Source organism: the organism of the source record quoted next, unplaced genomic scaffold, assembly GCF_019419815.1.
Source record: "Pyrus x bretschneideri cultivar Hongxiangsu unplaced genomic scaffold, Pyrus_bretschneideri_v1 Contig1, whole genome shotgun sequence".
Taxonomy (NCBI): domain Eukaryota; kingdom Viridiplantae; phylum Streptophyta; class Magnoliopsida; order Rosales; family Rosaceae; genus Pyrus; species Pyrus x bretschneideri.
In genome coordinates, this window is record NW_025999390.1 from 11,310,501 (window position 1) to 11,335,822 (window position 25,322).

The following is a 25,322-nucleotide window of genomic DNA, read 5'->3' on the forward strand; positions in this document are numbered from 1 at the left end:
TAGCATTGAAATATGTAACAACACCACTGCTGGTTCATATACAGCTGCAAAAATCCAATAATTTCTCTTAATCTACCAAATAAGTGGTGGTGCTACATAGATATTTACATAAGGGTGGTGCTATCAACACATCAATTTTTGCTTCACACACACTCTTTTTACTTTCTGGCCATTGAATTAAATAAATTGAAAAAGATCGATATACAAAAAATAACAAAAGTGTATGGAAACTAAAAAAAGGTATGTGAATGGCACTACCCTTTACATATATAATTGAACATGTTTTTAGAACAATGTGATATTGTACGTAGAAATCATATACCTGGAGTTTAAAAATGCTAACCATAATTGTACGTGAAGAATACCTTAAAAATGTAAAAAATAGCGATGCATGCATGGTTGAGATTATGGCACATGCATGTTTTTGACTCAAATCGACGTGACTTGTAAGTAGTTTAATTACTCCATCCAGAAAACCTAACTTGATTTTCTTCATCTCCTCCTAACGGACTGGAGGACTTCCTTGTCTCGTTGTGTACTGGTTGGTGAGAGTTGCTCACAATATTGGTGAGCGACTGATGAACCATAATAATTAAAAAACCGTAAGCATGTTTATATACATAATCAGCTATATATATATATATATCGATGGTAATCTTCAGGTTAGCTTCTTTTTGGTAATGCTTAAAATATGGGTTATCAATGATTTAGCTACGGCCAACAAATGTCAACATTATATGCGGTTTATATTTGAACCGGAACTTTATGACACGATTGCACACATATTGGTTATATTTGACAAAAGAACAAAAGCGGTTCTTGTACTCTCTTACCATCCACGTGCACTCCTCAATTTTGTTATATTCTTTCTATTGAATACAAAAAAGGAGAACTAATAGATGTAAGCAATATGTGGAGTGTGAAAATCATTACCATAATCCAATTACTTTTTTAGCCTATGAGAATTAATATGTCAATTACCAATTAGGTATCAATAGCAATTGATGTAACAATTGGACTTCATCAGTAGAGATAAGTGTGGTTTAGTTTGATTCGGTTCAAGTCTTAATACATCAATCAAATGTGATAACACAATTCAAATTAGTTTTGATATTACTTATTAGCAGTGTTCTAAAAAGCGGCTTAAGCGGCCGCCTAGACTCTGGGCTTCCGAGATGATTTAGAGCGAAATGTTAGAGAAAATCGGTGATGGCTTAGGTGGGCGCTAGGTGGTCTAGGTGGTTGCCATACCTTTGCCGGCATTGATGGTCCCGAAGAGGAAGGCGATCCACCTCCTTTCTTTGAGCCCTAAACAAAAATTTAAGACAAAACCCTAACTTTACTAAAATAATTAAACAATCAACGAAGAAGGTAGTGGAATTTGGAGCTAACCTTGGCCCTTCTTTTGGCTTTCTTTGGGTTCTTGATGCATCTGACCATTTATGGTTCTGCCGGTTTTGCATAAGTGGCGACTGACGAAGGAAAGAGGAGAAATGGAGAATGCAAAAGTACATAAGGTTTTCGTGGGGCTAGGGAGCATATTGGGCTCCAGCCTTTTATGATCATAACAGGCAATTTTTTTTTGGGCCCAAAATAATATATGATTATAGTTAATGTGTTTTTAAATTGTAAATTTGTTAGATATTTGTAATTTATGTATTCTAATATTTGTATTCTTCTACTTTTATTTTGCAATTTACTATTATTTTGTTCTCAATACAAGTGTGTGTGTGTATATATATATATATTTTTTTTGAAGTGCAAATAGACATTTATTTACAAGATATACAATAAATTAACTTAAATTCGCCTAGACCTCAGCCCGTTGCCCGACTAGCGCCCATCGTTTTTTAGAACCTTGCTTATTAGTAGTTTCTAAATAGGCCAAACCGAACCAAACAAAACTAAATTTAATTTGATTCAATTTAATATAAAGTTGCACCTTTTAATTATAAATGTCAAACCAAATCGTTTAGATTGGTTTATTTATTTATTTTTATTTTAATGTTTTACTTCAAACAAATAATATTATCTACACAAATGGAGATGGGGTGGGTTTACCCTCACAATGAGCTAGCAATAGTATAGTTCAAAATCGCTTTTGGCAAGAATTGAACCTAAGATTTCTCACTTACAAGTGAAGAGGAATACTACTAAACCGTAGTACTAAGTGAAGTTTGAATTGGTTTTTTATACAATGTACATTTACACAAAGAGGTGAAATGAATAAATTAATATCAAACTTACCATTTATGAAATTTGGACTTAAACCTTCTCATTTGTAAGTGAATACTTGCCGCATAAATGATGCGTCATGGAGGATTGGATCATCCTATAGCCATTTGGCCGTAATGGGCCAATTCATGCATTCGGCCCACCCAACCTGCCGTTGTCCGTTACCTTGTAGCCCTTAATCTTGGGCCATTGGCCCTCATTCTCACAAAAGAGGAACCAATATCTTCTACGACGCCGTTTCATGATCCATTGGGGACTGTACCGTACATTTGCCGTTTTTTGTTGCAAAGTTCAGGAAAAGGCCCAAAAATCAAACGCCGCGGCAAACAGGCGCTGAAAAATGGATGGGGGGAGTTCCGGCGCCGCTTCCGACGCTGCAATCGAAACCCTAAGAACCAGAGGATGGTGCTTCGGCGACCTCGAACAAGTGAAGGCGATGATCCTGATCCACTCCGCCTTGTCTGACGACACGCGTACGGTGGTGGATTCGGTGGAATCGGAGCTCACCAACGTGGACCTCAAATCCATCTCCTCCAGGTCCTTGCCCGACCCGCATACACTCCGAAAGTCCTCTCACCTGCTCGGCCCCAAAGTCCTCCAGGTATTGACACCTCTCCGTAATTTCTCTCGTGAATTTTCTGGGTTCTGTTTGGCTGCTGAGAAAATAGATAAACAGAAAGAAAAATGTGAGCTTTCGTTTATTTGTTTGTTTATTATCAGATAGCTTGGGTGAGAGACGTTACCAGAAGTGGTGTGGAGGATTTTGCAAGGAATTCTAATAGTCGGCGTCTTTTGAAACTTGGGCTAACAGACGGCTACAGTGAGGTAGCAGCCGTGGAGTACTCTCATATCCCGGCAATCCCCGACGACGTCGTTCCGGGTACTAAGGTACTCTTTCTTGCTTCGTGCTTGCTCAATTTTCAGCTTGCGTTTTTTATATTATATAAAACTTGGAGGTGCAATTTTTGTTTTTGAACATTGTTTGGATTTTGTATTCAGATTAGTATTAAAACCCATACCGAATTGAGCTACATAATGAAAACCAAGGGGAATATGTTACAGAACTAACACTTATTCAGAAATTAGCGACTAACACTTTCTGCCTCATGGATTCGATAGAGAATTCCATTGGAAAACTAATGATTCGCCAATCTTCGGCTTTTTTTTATTTTTTTGTGGGTATTTTAAATTCTAGGAAAAAAGGCTTAAATTATTGCTCTTGAGCTCATAAATTACCTCTCCCTTATGTTAAGTGCTCAACACTGCAATGGAAGACCCTAGGAACAGTTCATAATTTTACAACTAATTTGTAGGATACCATTGTGGCAGAACATAAGTACTTTTTCATGAGATGTGTGGTGCTCGCTTGAAGAAACTGTCATACTATTGGGAGTTCCCCGTTTGCTACTGCCTATTGTATGTTATGAACCCCGATATAAATTTCACTACAAGTTTTTGGTGTTTCTCTAACCCACTTTCTTAAGTGATTCTTGAAAACTGGTGCATAGATAAGGTTGCATCATGAGTTAACTGAATGTCTTTTGTTTTGTCCTGCTTTTTAATTGGCAGGTCCGTTTGGAAGGTAAAGCTACTATCCGTAGTGGAATAGTATGTTTGAATCCTAAAGTTGTGACTGTGTTAGGAGGTGTTGTTCAATCACTTTACGAAGAATGGCAGATGAATAAAAAATATTCTGGGTTCTCACGTTCAGTCTTTAAGGCTTTCACAGGAAAGTGATGGTAAAGGCCCCCCTCCATTTGAGAAATTGCAAATTGGGGCAGCTAAAAGTCGGTTTCCTCAGCAGGACAAGTCTTCACGTCAGTATTCTTGAGCTATTGATTTCCTAATATTTTATTAGTATGTCTTTTACCATAATGTTCAACCAGTCATTATTTCCTATTGCATGTGTAATTCATGACAAAAATGCAATCATTGGCAGATTTCTTGGATGTTAGCTCCAAGATTAGTGGGCCTATTGCTAGAAATACTGTGGTTAGACCAGTTGGAAGGCAGCAGAACCTTCAATTGAAAGCAAATGATGAGGATAAATCTTATAAAAAAAGTGAGATAGATAACACTTGTAAGGCAGATTTCCTTGATGAAAGAACTCAAGACAAACCTAGTAGCTCTGCAACGACAACGAGGCCAAAAGAAGGTGAATTTTCATTTATGTACAGCTTTCAACTTTTTATTAAATTTTACTTATTATCTTATGCTGCACCCGGGTTTTGTGTAATATTAAGTTTGATTTTATGCCACTTAGTTGTGGGGAAGAGGTTGAGAGGAGACCGATGTTTTGACACTTGGATTTGTTCACTGATTAGTTCTTGTGGTGCATATATAGTTGTAGATAGGACAGGTGTAAGGTGGCAGAGTAAAACTTGAATCATTCGAATCGAGGGAAAACCAAACCAAATTTCTGCTAAATTTTGTCGGTATCAACGATCATGTAAATTAAATAACCTTATACTTGAATCACACAAGAAACACATTTAGTTAACTTATTTATTTATTGTAAATGTGCAACAATTTTTATTTGTAATTTCATATTGATATGTTCATGGCTTCCACAGCAATTGAAGCTGTCCCTGTTCAAAACCAAGCAGCTGCACAAAAACTCCTTCAAACAATGAGTCATCAAAACCGGGATGACAGGCATTCAAGAGGTAGACAGTTTAGGGGAAAGGGAAGGCAAGAGGAAGAACCCGTGGTGTTCACTTTGGATGAATGGGAAAAGATAAAAGCTGGGGCAAAGCCTTCAATAGGAGGTGCCTTTACAAGTAGCAGTCGTGACGAGGAACTTGCACGGCAGCTCCAAACTCAATTTGATTTGGAAGATTATCATGTCAGTATCTCTGCCTCCTCTAAGCATTCTTATTGTTATTGTTGTTGTATTCCAATTCTTTGATGTTAATATGCTGCAACTCCAGGTACAAAAGGGTCCTCCTGACGTGGATGCAGAGAATATTAAAATGAGCATGTTCAGCTACCAAAAAGACGATGACAGGGATTATGAAGGGAGAGGAAGAGGAGGGAGGGGACGAGGAAGGGGACGGGGGAGGAGTAGGGGGAGAGGAAGAGGAGGATTTCGTTGACTTTGTCGTGTCTTTTATTCTCGTCACGCTTTGACTGTGTCAGGTAAAATTTGTTCTTGATATGTATATGGTGATGGTGAAACCGTATCTTCCAATCTTAGAATTTTGGTGCTTTAGCTGCATTTTGCATTGATTGCCGAACAAGAGTGTCGTTGTGTTGTAATAGATACTCCTTTTGCGAGTCCGATAGAGTTTGTTAGCTAGGATCATGCTGCACTTGGTTTTAGTCGTATTTGATGGAATACAGGTTCTAAATTATGGAATACAGGGTCGTATTTGCCCAATTAACTTTATAGTTCGGATTATCGAAGAAAAATTGATTATGTAGAGCTGCAATGCCGGAAATTGAAGCGTAAAGTTTTGGGGAAAATAAGATGATTGGTTGCAAAAATATTATTCTCAAAACCTAACTGGACAAGGTTGGGTGGGATTCGCATGGCTGTTAAAATCAACTTTCTACTCACTCGGCAACACTTGGCGTGCGCCGGCTTTAAACCATTTTTAAGTGAGTGTCGTATATGATCTGACGGTATATCTCCGTTAAAAAAAAGGAATAATGTTTAAGAAATCAAAATTTTAAATTAAATTGGTAAATAATGTAGATCTAATATAAAATAAATACGTTAATTAACATCTAAATAATAATTCAATAATTAACATCTATAGTATTTGGTTTACAAGATTTGATTTAGTTTAAAATTTTAATCTTTTTAACATTATCTTTAAAGAAATAAATGGACTTATTTCGGAAATGAAAGAAACTAATGGAATGAATGGTGCAAGGCAAAAAGCCTGTGTCTTTTTGAACCTAAAGCCACCTTTTTTTAGGTGAGGAACTGACTTACTCCCGGACGCAAATATGGTGGCTTTTTGAATCGATAACGTGTTACTTTGTATTTAATTTTTGTTTATTAGAGCCACTTAGTACTATAGGATGGTAGTATATTTATAAGTAAGATGTTTTAGATCCAACTATTTTGTATTTAACTTTTGTTTATTGGAGTGACTTAGTATTACGATCTAGTAATATTTTTGTTTACTTATAAGTAAGTGGTCTTAGGTTCAATTCTCGTCAAAAATGAATTAGAAACAAATTATTGCTAGCTCATTATGAGGCTTAGCCCACTTTTTCACTAACTTATTGTAAGTAATATCGTTTTTAGAATAAAAAAAAAAAATCTTCATTGGAGTACACTTCCTTTTTAGGAGAAGGAAATAGTATGTTTACTTACATGTGAAGTCGTGATTGAGAGTGATATCTAATTGTTCGGATATAAGATAACATAAAAAATGTTAAGAATAAGAATTATGAAAAATATTCATACCTTGCATAAACAATCCCGGTAAGTCTCTTTCCCCCTACCATGACATTACGTTTATGATAATTTGTGAATTAATCTTAAAATACCGTCACATGGATGTATGATTATAATAGTCTAGGCCACCAAAAAATAGAAGAGAAGCCAAAAATTATTGGGCGCAGTGCACAGTGAACACACATTCTTCCCATTACCTTCCTTCCCACCAAAATCCCGAAAATTAATCCAAAGTTTAGAGCGATAAGCATGGATAAACTCTTAATCCAACCGCTAATCGCGGTCCTAATCTCGTCGTTGATCGCCGCCAGATCCTACCGAAGAAAATCACTCAACCTCTCAGGGACAATCGCGGGTTTTGCCGTCATGACCATCCATATTGCAGTCGGGTACAGGTGAATTTTCTTTCCACTTTCTTTCATTTTCTCGGCATCCAGACAGGCTCACAAAGTTTGCTCATCGAAGGTACGGAGCTTTGCTGCTGATGTTCTTCTTCACATCGTCGAAGCTGACCAAGTCGGGGAAGACAAGAAGCGGCGCGTCGACGCCGATTTCAAAGAGGGTGGCCAGAGAAATTGGGTGCAGGTGTTATCCAACAGTGGGATCGCGTCGATCTTGGTTCTGATTCTGTGGGCAAAATCGGGATTGCAGGAGAAGTGCTTGGACTCGAACGACTCAGTTCTCGTTACGGCGCTCGTTGGTGGGGTTATTGGTCACTATGCTTGCAGCAATGGCGACACCTGGTCTTCTGAGCTCGGAGTTCTCAGCGATGCTCAGCCTCTGTTGATCACGACTCTTAAGGTTCCGTATGACCAGCTCGATTTAGTATTTTCTCACTTGAGTTAAGCTTAGATTTTGCCAAAGTTTCAATTTTTCGAATCTTGTTCTTGCTGCAAAATTGCAAATGCGTGCACTTCTGTATGTATCTTGAGCTGGAGAAAGAACTTCCTTACAAAGGGATGCCATTGTGGCGGTATCCCAATCTAATGACGCATTGCCATGTGGGGAAGTTCAAATGCATTTCGATGCGTGATTAAGTTGGGTTACCTGGCATGCCGGTATAGGTAAATTTCTTATTTGTGGCTAATCATCAAAGTTTGGTCTATAATCTGTGTCCTTAAGCTCGATAACTAGTTCAATTGTCATATGAACACACATAAAAGTATGTATCATTACATTTTCGCAGTTCCGTGCCGTCTCCCATCTTTCTTGTAAAAGCCTAGTTACGTTCATGCTGTTGCTTATGAGTGTTATTTGTGCGTCTTTTCATTCTTTGAACTGTTGTAAAGAATTACTGATCGCCTTATAGACTAAGGATATAAAGTATTTTTTCTGTCTTGATTAACATTTATGGTGTTATGGGGAGTGTATTTGTCTAGCTCAGAAGAAATCAAAATTATCTGGCTGCTTGAATATGTAGATACGGATACTAATTTGGGTCTCTACATTGTGTTGGCAGCCTGTTAGGAAGGGTACCAATGGCGGAGTTACAATAGCAGGACTACTGGCAGCTGCAGCTGCAGGCTCTGTTATCGGACTGACATTTGTGGTTATTGGATTTCTCACTACAAAATGCGCATATGATGTAGCACTGAAGCAGCTGTTGGTGATACCTATTTCTACTCTTGCCGGACTAGGTGGTAGTGCCATCGATTCTCTTTTGGGAGCAACGCTGCAATTCAGTGGATTCTGCACTGTTCGTAACAAGGTGCGCTAAAGGCATATGCGAATCTGATGTTATCATCTTTAAGGCAACAATTGAATCTGCTTAACTAATTTCATTCCAACTTCTGTTGTTTCTCCAGGTTGTTGGAAAGCCGGGGCCAACAGTTAAGCAAATTTCAGGTCTTAACTTTCTTGACAACAATGCTGTGAATGTTGTTTCGATACTGCTGACAACAATTCTCACTTCCATTGCCTGCGTTTACATTTTTTGAGATCGACCTGCTCAACAGAATGATCTTTCCATTATCATCTAAGATGGCGACGTGGTGTAGATGCAATTGAAACTGTTTCATGTACGCTAGCACAATAACGGTAGTCTGTATCATTGTAAACTATGATTTGGATAAAGAGTTTAGTAAATGTTAACCTTCTAATAAGTGTGGTTTGAGGAAATGATACTTGTAGATGGCTCCGCCTTTAGATGCAATGTGTTAGAGCCGGTATTGAGATTTTTGAGGCACTGGACGACGTTAACAAAGATGCTCTATTATTAATGTCACATAAGTATTTTTGTACTAAACTTATGGTTGTAGGGTGTTTTTTATTTTCCTTCTAATTTACTAACCTTTTACCAATTGGAAATATCGATCCTATTTAGAAAAATGTTTTGAGTTTCTTTTTTGTTTTTGTATATAAACAATATATGAATGCCAAATTACAGTAATAATTTTTAAGGTTCTTAATATCCTTTATCCAAAAAAAAAACATATATATATTGCAATAAGACTATGAAATTGTGAAAATTAGTACACAGAAAACTACTATTTTTTTCTTCGATACAACATATTTAATCTTAATTTGTTGCTGGGGAGATTTGAACCTGCGTGGTATTTAAATGAAATGAATATGTGTGCAATTACACTATTACCAATGCCTACATATGAAACTCAAGTTCTTTTTTTGTTAAGTATTAAAACCATTGGTGAAATGAACAAAGCAACGAAAACCAACATTACACTGCTGCTTGTATTATTTTGCTAATTTATTTGAGTTTGAATTATTTTTAACATTACAAAAAATCCAGAGACCAACAAAATGATTTTGGTGCCCTCGGGTCCTTGGGGCCCGTGCGGTCGCTCGGCTAGCCCGGCTTGCCCTATGCCAGGATTGCCTCTGCTATGCGTATCTTTTTTTTTATTACGTGTCTTATCAAGTAAGAAAAACGATAAATACAATAAGATATGCAGCCGGTTGCACTAAAGATTTTACCGGCTTACATAAGTGTAGGGAGATCATCGTCTAGAATACAAAAAGATTACGTTGGAAGTTGATATATAAAATAAACTATGATTTTTACTAGATATCAATCATCTTCGATATACAAAATAAACTAATTGATGTATGATTTTTTCTAGATAACGATGACCTTCGATATACAAAATGAACTTGTGAGATTCCTTTTAATGATCATAAATGGTAGTTCCGCATGGGTGAATGCATGCGCGCATACATATATTATATATACATAAAAATAGATTACATACATCCAAGGCCTACAGTACAAACAAACAATACCAAAGGCAAATATTTCACAAGATCATGACGAAATCTCGGTCTGATCTAATAAACAAACAAGGGGTTACATATATTTCACTAGATCATAAGCATTTGCAGCTATTTAGTAAGAATCGAGATCGAAAATTAAATCATTATGATACTTATCAAGATAATCGTTCGGTTGGGAGGATACTAGGTTAACCTAAACACAGCTTCTCCTAAGAAGATCATGACTTTGGGTTTGCTTGACAACCAAGTAAGAACGATCAGCATAAATAGAGTGAGATAGATGCATTTCTTCTGAGTTCATCATACAAAACCCAATCTTGTTTTAAGCAACGAGCCTGCATTTCGAAGCACCTACGCTACTTCAAAGTTAGTTTTGTTTTTAATCGCTTAGCCTGCCGATCTTCTTAATTCATAACATTTGGTAAACTTTTTGTTTCTTGTTGTTGTGTAGTGTAACTTAATTTCTAGTTATAATTACTGTTTTTTCGACCAAAAAAAGTTATTATCTTTCAATTCTACGGCTGCTGAGTTAATTAATGTGTTATGCATTTGACTGCAGAGTGGCATTCAAGTTATCACTTGAAGATGTTGGAACAATTGTTCATATTTACCAGGGGAGGACTAATCCTGTGGACATATAAAGAGCTTCAAAGTGCTCTTAACGGCCATGGATCCTAAGTAGTTGGAAACTTCATCGAATCCTGTCTTATGGAGGAACTGTCTGGCGCAGCAGCAGCGACGTCATCTTTGGATTATAATCGCCCGGGAGCTGCTTACACACTCAAATGGACCTTCCATGATGAGCTTCGCCTCGTGTTTCTCTCTGTTTATGATCAGAAAACCTTCCATGACGTCTGGTATGTGGATGAACTGCTTTCGATGGCAAAGCATAAGTTCTTGGAGATTTATGATCCGACGAGGAGGGACGTCTACATTGATTTTGACGAACCTTTTAAACAACTTATTAACTACGTTAAAATACCAATTCAGTACCCTTCCCTCGACGAGGAGTTTGAGTCCGTCAAATATCCTATTGAATACCCTCGCCTTAATAAGGAGTTTGATCAGTCCTTTAAAATTCCAATCGAATACACGTCCCCTAAAGAGGGCTACTTTGAGTCAAAACCCGTGCAAAAGGCTGGACCGGAAGGATACAAAAATAACGGGTGGTTTTCGTGTATGTTCCGGAGGTAAGTCATTCTATGTATCCTGATGCTTTATTTTCTTTATCTGTATTCTTACTCTAAGTTGATTAATTACTAATTATGCTGGTAAATTTCTTAAAGAATGCCATTCAAAGAGAAGCTGATCATGGCCAAGAATGTGGTATATATTTTGTTTCTTAATTTAATTAATACCTAATCTTATGCTGCCACCTTGATCATCAAGTTTCTTAATTAATTTATTTGTAATCTGTTTGTGCCTTCTCGTAGGCTGAGGCCGTAGCTGAGGAGCTTTGTGAATCAGTGGCTGCTAGTCTTGAGGGTAAAAAGTTGCTGTGGTTCACAACAATATCTTCTTCTGTGCAGGCGGCAATGGAAGAAGAACTTGTTCGTATTTTAACTCCTACCGTGGACTCTTCTCCTATACTGAATCTGCAGAAGAATGTGCCAAGGAAACGCTGTGTTTTAGCTTACATTGACACCAGGGGAGATTGGAAAGCAATCAGTTCGGTTAAGGTAATTAAGCTGATTGATTTATTTCTTGTGCTCAAGTCAAGCAGGCCTCTAATTTATTAAATGGTTCTGTTTAATCATATATTGTGATCAATTTGCTGCAGGCTGCTTGGCGGCTTCAGAAGGAACGGAAGAACAGCATTATTATGGTGGCTGACCGTAATACATTCCGGTCAGAGACTGTTAAGCAGCTGCGTAGAGATGCCTGGAAACTCCAGGTACTGAGCTATATAGATAGTTTCAATTATATGATTCACATTCACTTAAGAAGATTATATTTCACAGACGTGAGTTAGGTCAGTTTGTTGGGGCAGTGTCCCTCCCCTTACACCTATGTTCGAGTCACCTTACTCGTAAACTAGATCGGTAGATTATTACTTAATGTCTCAGCCTGATAATTAACTTCCGATTATTAAGAAACCACTATTGTTCCATGTCATTTCGAGAAGCGGTATGAGAAAGATCCTGCAATTTCCATGAAGGAAGCAGTCCAGGAGGCCAGAGACGAAGGTTCAGATGTTGTTCATGCAGCCAGTCCAAAGCAGGTATATCGTGTTTTCAAGTTTTTTCTTTTGCTTTCGCTGATGCTATGATCATGTGTTATGTGAACTAATCACTGAATTTGATCATGCATTGTGTAGACTGCAACTGTGCTGGCGACGGCATACTTATCTGGAACTAAGGTTATTTTCCGTGGAGTTGGGAAGCCGTACACAGGAGAGAAGCACACAACCAGAAAAATTGTCAAGAAACTCGTCAAATGACACTCAACTGTGCCGGCTTCTTAATCTCGTTAGTTAATTTGCTTGTCGATTACATAATCCATATCATTATCGTGGATTTTCGAAACTTGAAGGCGAAATAATGAAATTGTTTGGCACTAGTTTAATATCAAATCTAATTAATTTTATGTTGTTGAAGAGCTTCTCTTTCTCTAATGTAATTAACATTCAAGTTTTCAAGCCCATATTGCTCACTTGTCTTCTTGTACATCCTGCATATCTTCCTCGGCCTCTAAACGAGTAATGAATCGAAAACTTGTGAACTATCAAAACAAAATATTTCATCGACATTCAATGATCTGTTAAACATTTAGCAGCAGAGGCATAGACTTGAATCGATTTTGTTCCTCCTCATGATGAATTGTTAGAGAGATTTTTGTCGGGTTCTTTTTGTTTGGATGCATATCTCTACCGGCAAGATAACTAGGCATATAGGTGAAAGTGAAACTAACCAACTTCTCAAGCCTATTTCTCTGTTTCTTGGAAGAAATGTTGTGCCCCTTTAAAGGGAGGGAGGGTCTTGGAGTGAGGAATTTTCAAGCTCTTACGGTTTTTGCACAGAGTTTTTAAACAGTGCCGGTAATTGCGCTCTTAATATAAAGGCCTTCTGTTTGGCCTGGTTTGCGGCCTGATTTACTTTCATTACAACTGTCATCCATAAAATTTGAACTCATAACCTCACAAATTCTAAGTGCAGCAACAACAGAGTGTTGGAATTATATATTATAATATTTAATTTTGTATGAATGAAAAATAACGAATTCAAATTCATGAGTTGCATCTGTTCGTTGGAACTTTAGGCAACATTTATATTGTTTCAAAAAGGGTGGCTTGAGTTCTATATAAACTCAAGCATCCCACCTATCTAATAGAATTAAGAGAAGAGTTTTCTCCAATGTCTTAGTAGATATCCGAGTCGTGTACATTTGCAGAAGACGCGATGTTGCTTATTTGGTAAGCAAGGACAACCAATGAGTTTGTTATATCATGGTTGTTCATGGTAAGAACACGTTTGTGATAACAATACACAATACCATATTCAAATCATAGAGCTTGAACTCATTATGGATGAGTTACTTTCGTTGTAATAAAATGACGATTGAATTAATAATAGAGGAGGCTAAGGTCCAAAGAAGTGCTTTAACATCACAATTATGAGAGAATTGTGGGGTTGCTTAAATATCATTAAGATATAATGGTATTTACTTAACAAGAAAGAATAAAAGAATTTGCTACCTAAACATAATAGTATACAATTTTAAGGTAGAAAGCTTTAGAGATTTTTCTTTAAATACCTTAAATGTGGGGGAAGTCTACTTCCTAGTGTTAGCAAATTACTTACAAAAGCCCCATCATATATATACTTTTGAGGACTTGAAATTGAGAAACAACTACTCTCATATGAAATATAATTTCATCAGATGAATTGTGCACACCATTAAAAATAGTCAACCTAGTAGTGGATCCAATTATTAAAGGTTAGATTAGAGAGTAAGTTGATCATTGAGGGAAATGAGGCTAAAGCCAACGTAACTAATGAATTAGCCGAGCGGAAACCTAATTTAGTTGATTGGAGATCCCCTGGTCTAAGTTCAATAGGCAAAATGGTTGGGCATGATTCAAAGAAGTTAACACACCACATACCTCATTCCTATGATGGAAGAAGTGTGTTGTTTGCAGAAGTTTTAGGGTGTATATTTATACTTAATGACAGTGATATCTTATAAATAAGAGGAATAGAGCAGACTATTCTTAATTAGTGGTCACCTATGTGAGAGTAGAAGTGAGTCGCTTCTATGAGCATAAGATGACTAAATTTTCTAAATCTCTCATGAATCCGGGATTTGTTCAAGACCAAAATGAACACAATCGTATGAACCAAAATATATTAGGATTAGTGATGTGTGTTGCTCATTGTCTCGGTTTACTGCTACGGTGAACAATTCAAGATTTCATATTCATTGCATCACCAAGTAAATCCGATAAGTATTCACTAGGGTAGGTTCAAGTCCAAAAGACATTTTTCCGATGCATCTCTTGTCCTCCTGTACTCTCAAATTCTTCCTAATTTTTCATTCATGTGGGGGATTGTTGGAAATTATAATATTTAATTTTTGTATGAATGAAAAATAACAGTCGTGTGTCATAGTTGAATTCAAATTCATGAGTTGTATCTATTCGTTGAAACTTTTGGCAACAGTCATATTGTTTCAAAAAGGGTGGCTTAAGTTCTATATAAACTCAAGCATCCGACCTGTCTAATAGAATTAAGAGAAGAGTTTTCTCCAATGTCTTAGTAGATATCCGAGTCGTGTTTTGAGAGTACGGAATATATGAAGTTCGTCAGAGTCCGAAGATTGAAGTGCTTTGACTTCGGATTATAGATTGTTGAATCTTGGGAGATGGACGCCTACCGAACTACGAACTACAAGCACAAGAGTAGGGACGAAATTCTGTCTTTAGGACATTGCATTTATGCAAGCCTCAATCTCCAAGTTTGTTAGTTTTTCTAACTTTCTTTCTAGTTGTTTAATTAATCTCATATATAATTGATGTTGTGAATTTATTTATGATTATTATCATTGGAATTATATTGTTATTTTCATATTTCTAATATTGCTCCAACACAAAGTACATCTAAAGAGCACTCATAAGTCATAGAAGCAGAAATGGCAACAAACTGCACCACAATTCACATATCACAAAATTAACGAAATTGAAAGGATAATCGGGTAAATATATATGAGTGAAAACTCTAAAAATTGTTGAGAATGAATCTCACATTGATGAGACTTTGCATAGGCTTATAAGAGGTTAGGTTACTCTCCATATTGCCAATTGATTTTATGGTGGAACCTCAACTTTCTTCATGGTATCAGAGCAGGTTGTCTTACGTGTGAAGCCAAACGGCCATATGTGCTCCAGGTCACCCTGTTGTGTTGTCCAAGTGTTAGGCTTGAAAATTCACCACACGTGAAGAGGCATATTGAGAATGAGTCCCGATGATGGGAGGAGATTCCTTCCTATATTACCAATTGATTTTATGCTGGAACCTCAACTTTCTTCAAAAATTTCTTTCTTACTAACCAAGCATAGAGGCAGCCCTTCTCCTCGTGGCGCCTTCGAACGTGATCAACCGGCGACATTTCTTGGTGCCCCGGTGGTGCAAACATTTTCTCTTCTTCCTCCCATCACAAACTAAGAGAGTGCTGAGTTTTCTGTGCAACTCTTTGCTTTTTTAGGCTTACAAATTTGAATAGAAATACTTAATGATAAAAGCTGCGTGTGTGTATAAGATCATTTAAGCCTGGCACATGTGTGGCGTGGCCGCGTCATTTAAGCCTAGGACGTGACATCATAATTGGGTAACGTGGGAGCACGCGAGTTGTAGCTCAACATGTGGGTAATGTGCTCTGATATTATGAAGAAAGTTGAGGTAAAAAACCAATTGCTAATATTGAGGGTGGCTCAACTTTTATGAGGACATGCAAGATCTTTCAATTCCTTGACATGGAATTTACGTTCTCAACAGCATACATACATACACACATGTTTATGTGCATATATATATATATACGTATAGTAGGTGCATATATACGTATACATATGTGCGTACATACGTGCAGGCCATGTGAGGTCACCGTCCAAATGAAGATGAGAAGTCAAATTCCAATGGCATGAGTCATGGCACCATCATCAGGACTTCCCGTGATTCATATCCTTGTCACTCACAGGAAATCACTTGTTTCTTTATCAATATTAAGACGAGACTGCCAAACCTACCCTCCTTTATTCTTTCAGGTATGACAGTTGTCTGATTCTAACATGGGTTAGTAGATAGAAAAATATGGGTAACGGAGTCTAACCACGTCATCCGCAAAGCACCCCACAAAATATCAATGATGGCGTATGATTTGGTCTTACTCGATCCCAAGTTGATTCTCACCCAATGCGAGAGTTGCCTTGTTAGTCTATCCTACCGAAATTCAGTCGTTTTTATGTGACTACTTCAGCCAAAATCAAAACACCATACCAACATAAAATCCCATATTTTGATCTCATCCGATTTTGCGCTAAATTTGTCAAAACATAAACAAGACCAAAACACTAAAATAAAAAAGAGAGGTAATGTGTGTAGAATACATGAGTCAAATGTTGTTCCAAAAGTCATCATAGCAACAACATTTAGATTTATGAACTTCACCTAGTACATGTGAATCCATACTAGCCAAGGTCAAACATGTTTGTTCCAAAAAAATATTGAAATAGGGAGGAGAGGACATTCATTTAGCTATACAAATCTTCTTTTGACATTACAAAGCCAATGGCTTTGAGCATGATCACCATCTACTTAATAAGGAGAGAGTCAGAAAAAATACAACTTACAAAAGATAGGCCACAGCAAACCAACCTTTCTGTAAAGATACAAGATGTGTCAACAAACATAACATACAGCAAGGAAAACGGTCCCTTAACAAATCTTCTGCGCAGCGGGATCATCCATCAGTACAATTCAAAAGTACAACATCCAATCACTAACATGATCAACCCCGTTTTCTATCTCTGGTTCCGTTCAGAACCAATTTTTGATCTCGATAGAGCTATCACAAATGCATGCCAAGTTCTGTTACTTAAGAAATTAGCAGACAACAGGACACGCAGGAGGCTTTATGGGAGATAAAAAGTTACAGGCTACAGGTTGGACACCAGCAGCAGTTTCCAAGCGTTCCCATGTTAACCTTCGCTTCTCAGCTGCAGCGCTTGACCTTTTATTTTCCTCCTCCAACTTACATTGACAGGCAAGTACCAGCTCCTCATCCATATCGCAAAATGTCTTCTTCACATTGAGGGTCAGGTTCAGCACTGCTTGATTCCAGTGGTTTTGGGTGTTTCGCTCAATAGCTGGGAAGACAAGAGGAAAGATCACCTGGCGGTTATGTGCGATAAGGTTAAGGATGTGTTCATTGTTCCAAAGCAAGTGGGCTCGTTCAGCCACCTGAAACAAAAAGACATGTTATAGAGGGAAAAGAGAGGCCTGAAAATAACATGATTTAGAAGCTTTATCGGTTGAATGATCAAGATCATGCTAATGTATAGTTCTTAGTGTCAAGCAAGCAAATTTCAGTCAAACGTATAATCTGAAAACTCAATATGTACTAAGAATTGCAATTTGGCCGCCAATCTATGCAGTAGAATATTACCTGGTAATGAGAACTATTGAGGCAGCATCTTATGCGCCGGAACAGTGGAACCATGATCCTTTGAAACTCATCCATGCTAGTCATTTCCAAAACCTCTTCTAACTCACTTAGAAACATCAACTCCTTCTGGCTATTGGTTACAGGCCAGAACTTCAACAAACCCTTTATTACAGTACTTGCCAACTTCGGATCCTTATCTATAAACTGTACAACACAATATGTCAATTGCTGATGATAAATACCCACTGACTTTGGTTTGTGTAGAGGAATAAGAGCCCTCCACAAAAATATCTTGTGTTCCTCCTTCAATGGCAAAGCAAACCCACTAATTACACTTCCAAAAATTTCCAACAGCTCAGAAATTCCATTATGCCTTTCAGTTTCGAAAACAAAACGATATATGATATTGCTGACAGCTTTCCGAATAAAGGGTCTGTGTACCATGAACTTTCCATAAATCCTATGCAGAATGGTTTTCAAACAGTCTCTTTCTCTTGGGTCCTCAGAGTCAAAGAGGTCAAGTAATTTTACGATAAAAGAGTGATCCACATGCTTTTTTGCCACCTTTATGTCAAGTGAAGTATAACTGATAAACCGAACCAGAAGATCATACACAATTTGCAGGTATGACCAAGAAGGATCAAACATTGGTTCTTCATCATCTGTTTCACCCCCAGTAAAATTAGATCGGTACTTAGGTGGAAAAACTCTAAACAGGTTGACTGCACACATTTTACACAAGGCAGAAATTGCTGGTTCGGTGAACTTCACAGTCCCAGAAGAAACATAATCAACAAGTTCTATCAATGTTTCACGTTTGAGATCTTGCTTAACTGGATCACTGGAATCAACAAACTCACAGCAAAGGTTCAGCTTACTGATAAATAGACTATGCTTCTGAGGGTTGGAAACCTCCTTGAAGGATAGATGGGGCTCCACTGCCTCAGCTCCAGCTGCAATGCTTGATGGGAAAACTGCTGAAGACACTCGCTTGACAACATTTAATTTGCTTGTAAGAGAACTCCCACCAATTGTACATTGGAACCCACTCCCCAAATTGGGAGTATTGCTGCCAGATTCACTCCCTGCAGAATCTAGCGAATCAGATTTTGACGACTTGCGAGGAAGTTTGCTTAGAATTTGCTTCAGCATGGTGGAAACCCTGCAAATTCCAACCAACATTCAACATGGCAGAATGATGTAGCAATCAAATCACTACATCAATGCATAAAACTTTCACACATAATAGGTCATCATGACTTATGAAGCTAAAAGACAGCAAAACTGCGATGAAGTTGAAGCCTTTGAGCAGACAACTTCGTTAGTCCATGGACTGTTAATCAGTAATATCTACATGACCACATTTCTCCAGTAAAATCCCGAACAAAAGCATAAACAAGTAACCACTGAACTGAATCTTTCAACCCCTTCAGCAGTACAGTTGCCAAAATAACCAATGCCATTCTTCAGCAGATGGTAAATCCAGATCAAACTCAAAAGCAATCAATTCAAAACATGAAGAATTTATACACCAATAAAAATCTAAGAAATACTTCAATCTGACCAAAAAAGAAACACACACTACAGAAAGAAACAATTTAAAAACAAGTCTCTAATTAGCAACAAATCATAAGATAATAAATGCATATGAAGTTATTAGATTTTGCTAAAACAAACAATGGAAACTCAGATCTGGAACAAAAACAGAACTATAACACAGATCTACACCAACCCCAGATCACAATTATCATAAAACCCTCTTAAAAAGGAAAACTTGGGCATGATCTACGCAATGCACAAACAAAATTCATCAAAAACAAGACCCTGACGTCTATCCAAGTTAGCTAAACTGGACACAAACATTCAAGAGGAGAGAGAGAGAGAGAGAGAGAGAGAGAGGAGAGAGAAACCTGTTTTGGAGTTTCTGGGTGTGCTTGTGAAAACAACACAGAGAGACCCTTTTTAGCAAATGAGAGGAGCAGAGGAGGAGCTCATGGTATCCACAAAACTACCCAAAATTACATTTTGGGTGAGAAATGAGAAAGCAATTTACTTTGGAACAAAAAGGAAAGAAAAACATGTAAGGCAGGCAGCACAGAGAGAGAGAGAGAGAGAGAGAGAGAGAAGTAGAGAGAGAAAGGCAGTGTTTGGCGTGAAAAAAGTGATGTATTGATCCACTATTGCCTTTTATGTAGTACTAAAAGCTTAATCTGGGGGGGCCTCCATGGGAGATCAATAAGAGGTACTCGATTGAAGAGAAGAGGCGGTGTGGCATTTTCTGAGAATTGCAGGCACCGGTCTCCACCCAACAAAAATTAAAGTTTAAAACTTTTGGGTTCAGTTGGTAGAGAGAATAAAAGAAAGAAAATAAAATTATATTAAAAAAAAATTGAAAAACAATATGAGAAATATCCTTTAAGGTATGCTTGGCTGAGCTGAATAAGATCTGGATTGGATTTCCATTTGGTGAAAAGCCATATGCTATTATTGTACTTGTGGGGCACCGAAAGGAGCCTTGTTGTGTACCAGGTTGGTTGGCTGGAGCACCAACCCAAACCCTTGTGTGTGTGTTGTTCCCTTTCTTAACTGATTTTTGTTGGCCCATTTGGTTTACTTGTGTTTTATTAGCCCTAAACAAACAAAGGGTAGATGGAGATGACTAATAACCTACCCTAGTTATGTTAACGTGACAGTATTATTCTAAGTTCAAGTCGCAACTTGTGTTGCGGCATCTAGATGTTGAATGTGGCATCGAGACGACAGATTTTTTTACGTTGTCCTCGTGACGAAGGGCTTTGTTCCAATACAATTAGTGAGACGAAGCCTAGTTTGTTGTGCAAATAAGTTTATTTTTTCGTCGCTTAAGGTTTGTTTTCATGACCTTTGCGTGAGGACTTGTGCATGACAAAGATTTCACTGCCTTATTATTATTGCGACGGAAATTCTATTTGCGTGACTAAATGTTGTTTGTCAGGAAAACTGTTAAATGTAGTAGTGCATAGATTAAGTGCAAACATGTGTTATTAAACTTGAGATACCGTTATATTGCTATCCTATGTATAATTTGGTGAGGCATCGTCTAATTCTCCAACATGTTGCATATACCCTAACTTAGTTGGGTTATTTAGGTAACTCGACTTTTATAAAGCGATATCGTAAAAGGGGAGAGTTCAACCCGTAATCTTCAATGCAAATAATAAATTTTAAGGAAAACTAATGAAAAGGGCTTGAAAACTTTGAGTTTTCATGATAATGACAAAATAAATGGTAAAGTGAATAGTACTAGGATTGACTTTTTAGTGTAAAAATATGGTTTTTTGTTAAAGTGAACAATACCGTAGGCTTTTCGTTAAAACTCTCTAAATTTTATTAACCAACTGAGCTATAAGTTCTTTACTTCTTCAATTTCGTAGGAGGTTATTTTGAAAAAGAAAAGATAAAAAATCATAATGCATGTTGGCGAATGTAACTAAAGGTTGATTTGTTCAATTGTTCCCCAAGACAAATGATGGGATCGACATGATAACTAGATGACAAAATATAGTGCCAATCCTTTTTCTACTCCCACAGGCTGCCCATTAATTAGTTGATAAGCATAATCATGTATATTAAACAAACATAAAACAAAATTAAAAGGTCGGAGTTTGCTTATTTGGCTTTGGAGAAGCAAAGAAGACCAAATGATTCACCTAACAATAAGTTTGTTTTCCAATAACTTCGATCTTATCCCTTATACTGAACTTTCTTTGCAGAATTTTGTAAAAGATGGCATTCTAACAACGTAAATACATTTTGGCTCCTTATACGCGATGATTTATTTTTAATATTATAAAGGTCATATTGTGATGTGTACAATGTTTCTTTTATTCGAGTTGTATTTTGATTAATCTAATCTACAATCGAAGGATTCGAATATACATGTAAAGAGAGTATCACACTGATATTCTAACTACACCAAATAAAGGGTAATTAGAGTGAAAGATGTGAGTTACAGCAATTATTCATATCATTGCCCATCTTTTCTGTGTTCAAGTTCGAAAATGTTATATAGTTTTAGATGAAGGTATTGATTTGGGGGAATTTAACAACAAATTACACATGACTTGTGATTTAGCACATGTACTTATCCATGACACGATGATGTTGTCAAAAAACAAAAGAAGAGATCCTCTTCGGATCTCATTATAGCTTTTAAAAGGTTAAAACAGTTAGGCTGTTGAATAAAATTTTAAACGCCCAGATCATTTGATCTGATGATTTTGATGGAAGAGATCATGTGAGAATCTCTTCTCAAAAAACAAAAGCTAGTGCACATTTCTGCCATAAACTAGGGAGCTATTATTACTAACCAAAGGATCAATTTGCAGCAAAAGTTATAGGGCAGAGTTACTTTTACCGGTGCAGCTGTAATTAAAATCAAAGATCCACTGAAAAACATAAGGCTAAAAGCAGAAAAAGGTTAAAAAAAAGGTGCAGTCAGGTTAATTTCTCTCTTATTTTTCCGACTGAAATGGTTTTGACAAGGAAATAGGGACCCCATTTATGTGTACATGATGACCAGTACTATTTGTATTCATGGTCAGGAAGGTATCGGAGCCCTCGGAGCTGCAAAATAATTACATCAAATATTATACGACTACCTTTTAAAGAAATAAATAAAAAAATGAAGGAAATTAATAGTGATTACCTATCCCAACAGCATCTGAACTTTTCATTAACCGAATACGCTTGCATGATTCTATAAACATCCTGCAATTAATTGGAAACAAAAAAAAAAAAAAAAAAACAGTGAAGAAAGTATGGTTATAGGTTTAGGGTTGGGCAAGGCACATGAAAGCAATAGCATAACTAAACATAAATCCCAAGAACAAAAAAACTACGATGAACAAAGAAATAGACCAAACCCTAGTCACCCGAATCATCTCTACGTTAATTTAGGCAACGGTGTTAAATCTTGACTAGCATAGTTGGCGGAACATCGACCAGGTTATGTTTGAATTTACAGTTTATCATATGATCGTCCTACTAATCAAACTTCACTAATGTTCTTTTTAGAGGTTCCGTGGGATTTTTTTTTTCTTTCTTGAAATTGGGTTACTCTCGACAACACTTAATTTTGAGTTGTCAACCCAACTATATATAACCTTGGAGTTTAACATGCACATAGTACTCCAATTAGCTTGCTACATATATATATATATCTAAACACGAATTAGTATTAATTTTATGAAATGTTTTTGCATATATGTGACAACATTTTCACTACATGCATATATATGTAACTACAGTACTGTAGTAATTAACTTACTTCCAAGGGACGTCTCCAACTAACATCCAGTCTCCATCCTTGTCTTCATTTGTCAACATATATTGATCCATTCCTTTCACTGCAGGTTTCATAACCTCATTGCCATCCTCGATACACTTACCTTAAATATTATCAAGATTAATTACACCGTGTATTCATAAATTAGTTCTTGAATCACAAATTTATATTGGTATAACAACTCGTTAATTAACAAGCGCTAGCTAGAGTTTAGCTTAATTATAACTAACTAGGCCTTTTAGCTAAAAGGATCTTTAAGATTGGCATAACTTCCCACTTAGGTCCCCAACAATGAAAATCGATAGGAGTGGTCCCTAAGTTTGTCCACCTTAAATCATTTTGGTCATTCTGTGAAAAATCTGTTAATATCCTCGTTAAATGGTCACGTGACCACATTTTTAAGGGTGTTTTTGTCAAACTAAGCCCTCCACTTAATGATTATATTGACAGATTTTTCACAAAATGACCAAAATGGTTGACAGTCAACAAACTCAAGAACAATTTCTATCATTTTTCGTTGTCATGGACCAAAATAAAAAATTATGCCAATGGGACCATTTTGGCTAAAAAGCATAACTCTATATAACACTGACCACTTATGGTTAAGGAAGGGAACATTTGCTCTAAGGCTCTCAATAGCTCTTGATAACTTTTGTACATCTCCAAGTCGAGTTTACGTAGATAAGGAGCTCCATCTGCGCTCACTTTTACATACTTTCTGCTGCTTTCCACCACCACCAACGACTTCTGTCTCATCGATCTTACCGGCGGCCACCCAGCTATTCTTGCTCTGAATATCAGAACCCCAAATACGCAGTTCGTCAGATAAAGCTGAAATGAAAATGTCGATAAACAAACGGCTAAACAAGTAGTTATGATTTAGTCAAATTTTGACATGGATATATAATTCTCGAAGTACAATTTAAAAACTGAACGATTTGATATCACACTTTTGAACTACCGCATGTGCGAAACAACATATACAAGTTAAAACAAAATCTTAACTTTGCAGCTGCGGCTTTGATGACGGAAGTAGTTGTAGAACTACTGGTACTAGATGATGAGCTGCCACGTGGCTCGCTGGCGGTAGAGCTTTTCTGCAGGCTAATCTGATCAATGGTATCCATGAAACCACGTTTCACCGAGCTGCTATTAGTACTACTTATCTTGAAGTTGAACCCTCCAAAGACACGAGGATGGTTGTAATCTGACGTCGTACCAGGTAACCCTAAGGTGAGCTCAGTGTCCTTAAACTCCATGCTTTCATTTGCTGACATCATCTTTCCGGCCGGCCAGCACTGTGTGAACGTGTGTAGGTTGTTTGCTTTGCTGTTAAATATATAGAGAACAGGAGGGGAGGCGGAGGTAGAAAAATTCAATGGCACGAGGGGTGGCGAAAAAGGAAAGGCCACGAGGGGTGGCGAATAAGGAGAGGCCACGTGGGGTCCGGTGCGGGAGCACTGCTTGCGGTTGACATGCATGGCTTGACAGTAGCGCGCAGCTTAAAAGTTTGTGCCGGCTGTCGGTACATCCAATCGGATTCTGTTTCTGTCACTCTACATGATTACTAAATTTACCATATTGCTTAGCCTGTCTATTTCTTGGTATGGTTATATGGGGAAATTTCACATCATCGATAGTACCTAATTGGAGAAAATTTTGTAGGCAATATAAAGATAAGTTACAAAATCTTGTAGGCAATATAAACGCAAGTTACATGGTGTATTCTTCTCCATATTATAAAGACACGTGTTATAATTTGAGTAAAACAGTAATATTACGTAGTCATATTCTAAGTATTATTCATGCTAATTGTTGTGCAGACATATATAATTCATTAGGATCCTCCAATTAGCATATCCTAATCCTCTTGTTTTTATTTTAGTAGATATAGTACGGTATATCACTAGATTTTGATTCATAGAATCATAGTATTTCTCTAGGGAAAGGTATTTGAATTTGAGACCTGAAACATTCGGAGAAATATGTAACTAGACGAAATGTAAGTTCAATACATAAAATCATATGAATTAGAGGTTTTAACTCTTCTTGGGATCTTGCCAAACTTACGGAATACTTGAGCCAAACCAATATTTATTGAGTACAAGATATTGTTAGATATATCATCTTTTATATATTACATTTATATACCAACTTATGTGACAGTTGATGTGGTGGTTCATGTTATCTACCACATCATAAACTCGTTTTCATTAAGTTTAAATGAACGATCCAATTGTATCGTTTCAAATATTAAAAGAAGAAACTTGAATCCAAGAAGCTGATACATTATTTATGCTAACTGTTCTAAACCAACACCTTTGCCTCCTTTAAAATTTGAACACGACTTATAATATATATGTTCTAAAAACAACAAAACATATATACAGCCGTTTTCACATCCTCTCTCAGAAAAAGCCCATACAATATGTGAGTATCTTGTCAAAAGAAAGATGGTTT

At 37.0% G+C, this 25,322-nt stretch overlaps 4 protein-coding genes across 4 annotated transcripts; 2 read left to right on the top strand and 2 right to left on the bottom strand.

Annotated features, from left to right (window-relative positions):
- The first annotated feature begins 2,481 nt into the window (after positions 1-2,481).
- Positions 2,482-5,593, top strand: LOC103962993 (tudor domain-containing protein 3). The gene is given in 7 exon segments (XM_048577851.1): positions 2,482-2,836; positions 2,956-3,123; positions 3,805-3,942; positions 3,944-4,052; positions 4,175-4,390; positions 4,809-5,080; positions 5,166-5,593. Coding segments are annotated over 7 exon segments (1,329 nt in total). The 5' UTR covers positions 2,482-2,575; the 3' UTR covers positions 5,331-5,593.
- A 1,174-nt stretch (positions 5,594-6,767) lies between these two features.
- Positions 6,768-8,748, top strand: LOC103962992 (protein PGR). The gene is given in 5 exon segments (XM_009375780.3): positions 6,768-7,041; positions 7,112-7,161; positions 7,164-7,447; positions 8,106-8,354; positions 8,452-8,748. Coding segments are annotated over 5 exon segments (861 nt in total). The 5' UTR covers positions 6,768-6,895; the 3' UTR covers positions 8,584-8,748.
- Positions 8,749-16,593: 7,845 nt separating this feature from the next.
- LOC103962991 (serine/threonine protein phosphatase 2A 57 kDa regulatory subunit B' kappa isoform) lies at positions 16,594-19,966 on the bottom strand. The gene is made up of 3 exons (XM_009375779.3): positions 19,447-19,966; positions 17,537-18,698; positions 16,594-17,331 (listed from the first exon to the last, which is right to left on the bottom strand). Exons 2-3 carry the CDS (start codon positions 18,686-18,688, stop codon positions 16,975-16,977), a joined length of 1,509 nt encoding a protein of 502 aa, XP_009374054.1. The 5' UTR covers positions 18,689-18,698; positions 19,447-19,966; the 3' UTR covers positions 16,594-16,974.
- Positions 19,967-22,012: 2,046 nt separating this feature from the next.
- LOC103963015 (auxin-responsive protein IAA15) lies at positions 22,013-24,419 on the bottom strand. The gene is made up of 5 exons (XM_018651346.2): positions 23,868-24,419; positions 23,456-23,652; positions 22,845-22,965; positions 22,224-22,285; positions 22,013-22,141 (listed from the first exon to the last, which is right to left on the bottom strand). The coding sequence occupies exons 1-5, from the start codon at positions 24,341-24,343 to the stop codon at positions 22,116-22,118; spliced, it is 882 nt and encodes a 293-aa protein (XP_018506862.1). The 5' UTR covers positions 24,344-24,419; the 3' UTR covers positions 22,013-22,115.
- Positions 24,420-25,322: the final 903 nt, after the last annotated feature.

What these genes read in the sequence shown, in the direction of transcription:
- LOC103963015 (XM_018651346.2), bottom strand. Translation starts at nt 24,343, where the DNA reads ATGCATGTCAACCGCAAGCAGTGCTCCCGCACCGGACCCCACGTGGCC. An exon ending in CCCTTCCTTAACCATAAGTG is followed by an intron (nt 22,966 to 23,455) that starts GTCAGTGTTATA and finishes ATAATATTTAAG; the next exon opens with GTAAGTGTATCGAGGATGGC. An exon ending in GTTGGAGACGTCCCTTGGAA is followed by an intron (nt 22,286 to 22,844) that starts GTAAGTTAATTA and finishes AATTAATTGCAG; the next exon opens with GATGTTTATAGAATCATGCA.
- LOC103962991 (XM_009375779.3), bottom strand. Translation starts at nt 18,688, where the DNA reads ATGCTGAAGCAAATTCTAAGCAAACTTCCTCGCAAGTCGTCAAAATCT. An exon ending in TCAATAGTTCTCATTACCAG is followed by an intron (nt 17,332 to 17,536) that starts GTAATATTCTAC and finishes TTTTTGTTTCAG; the next exon opens with GTGGCTGAACGAGCCCACTT.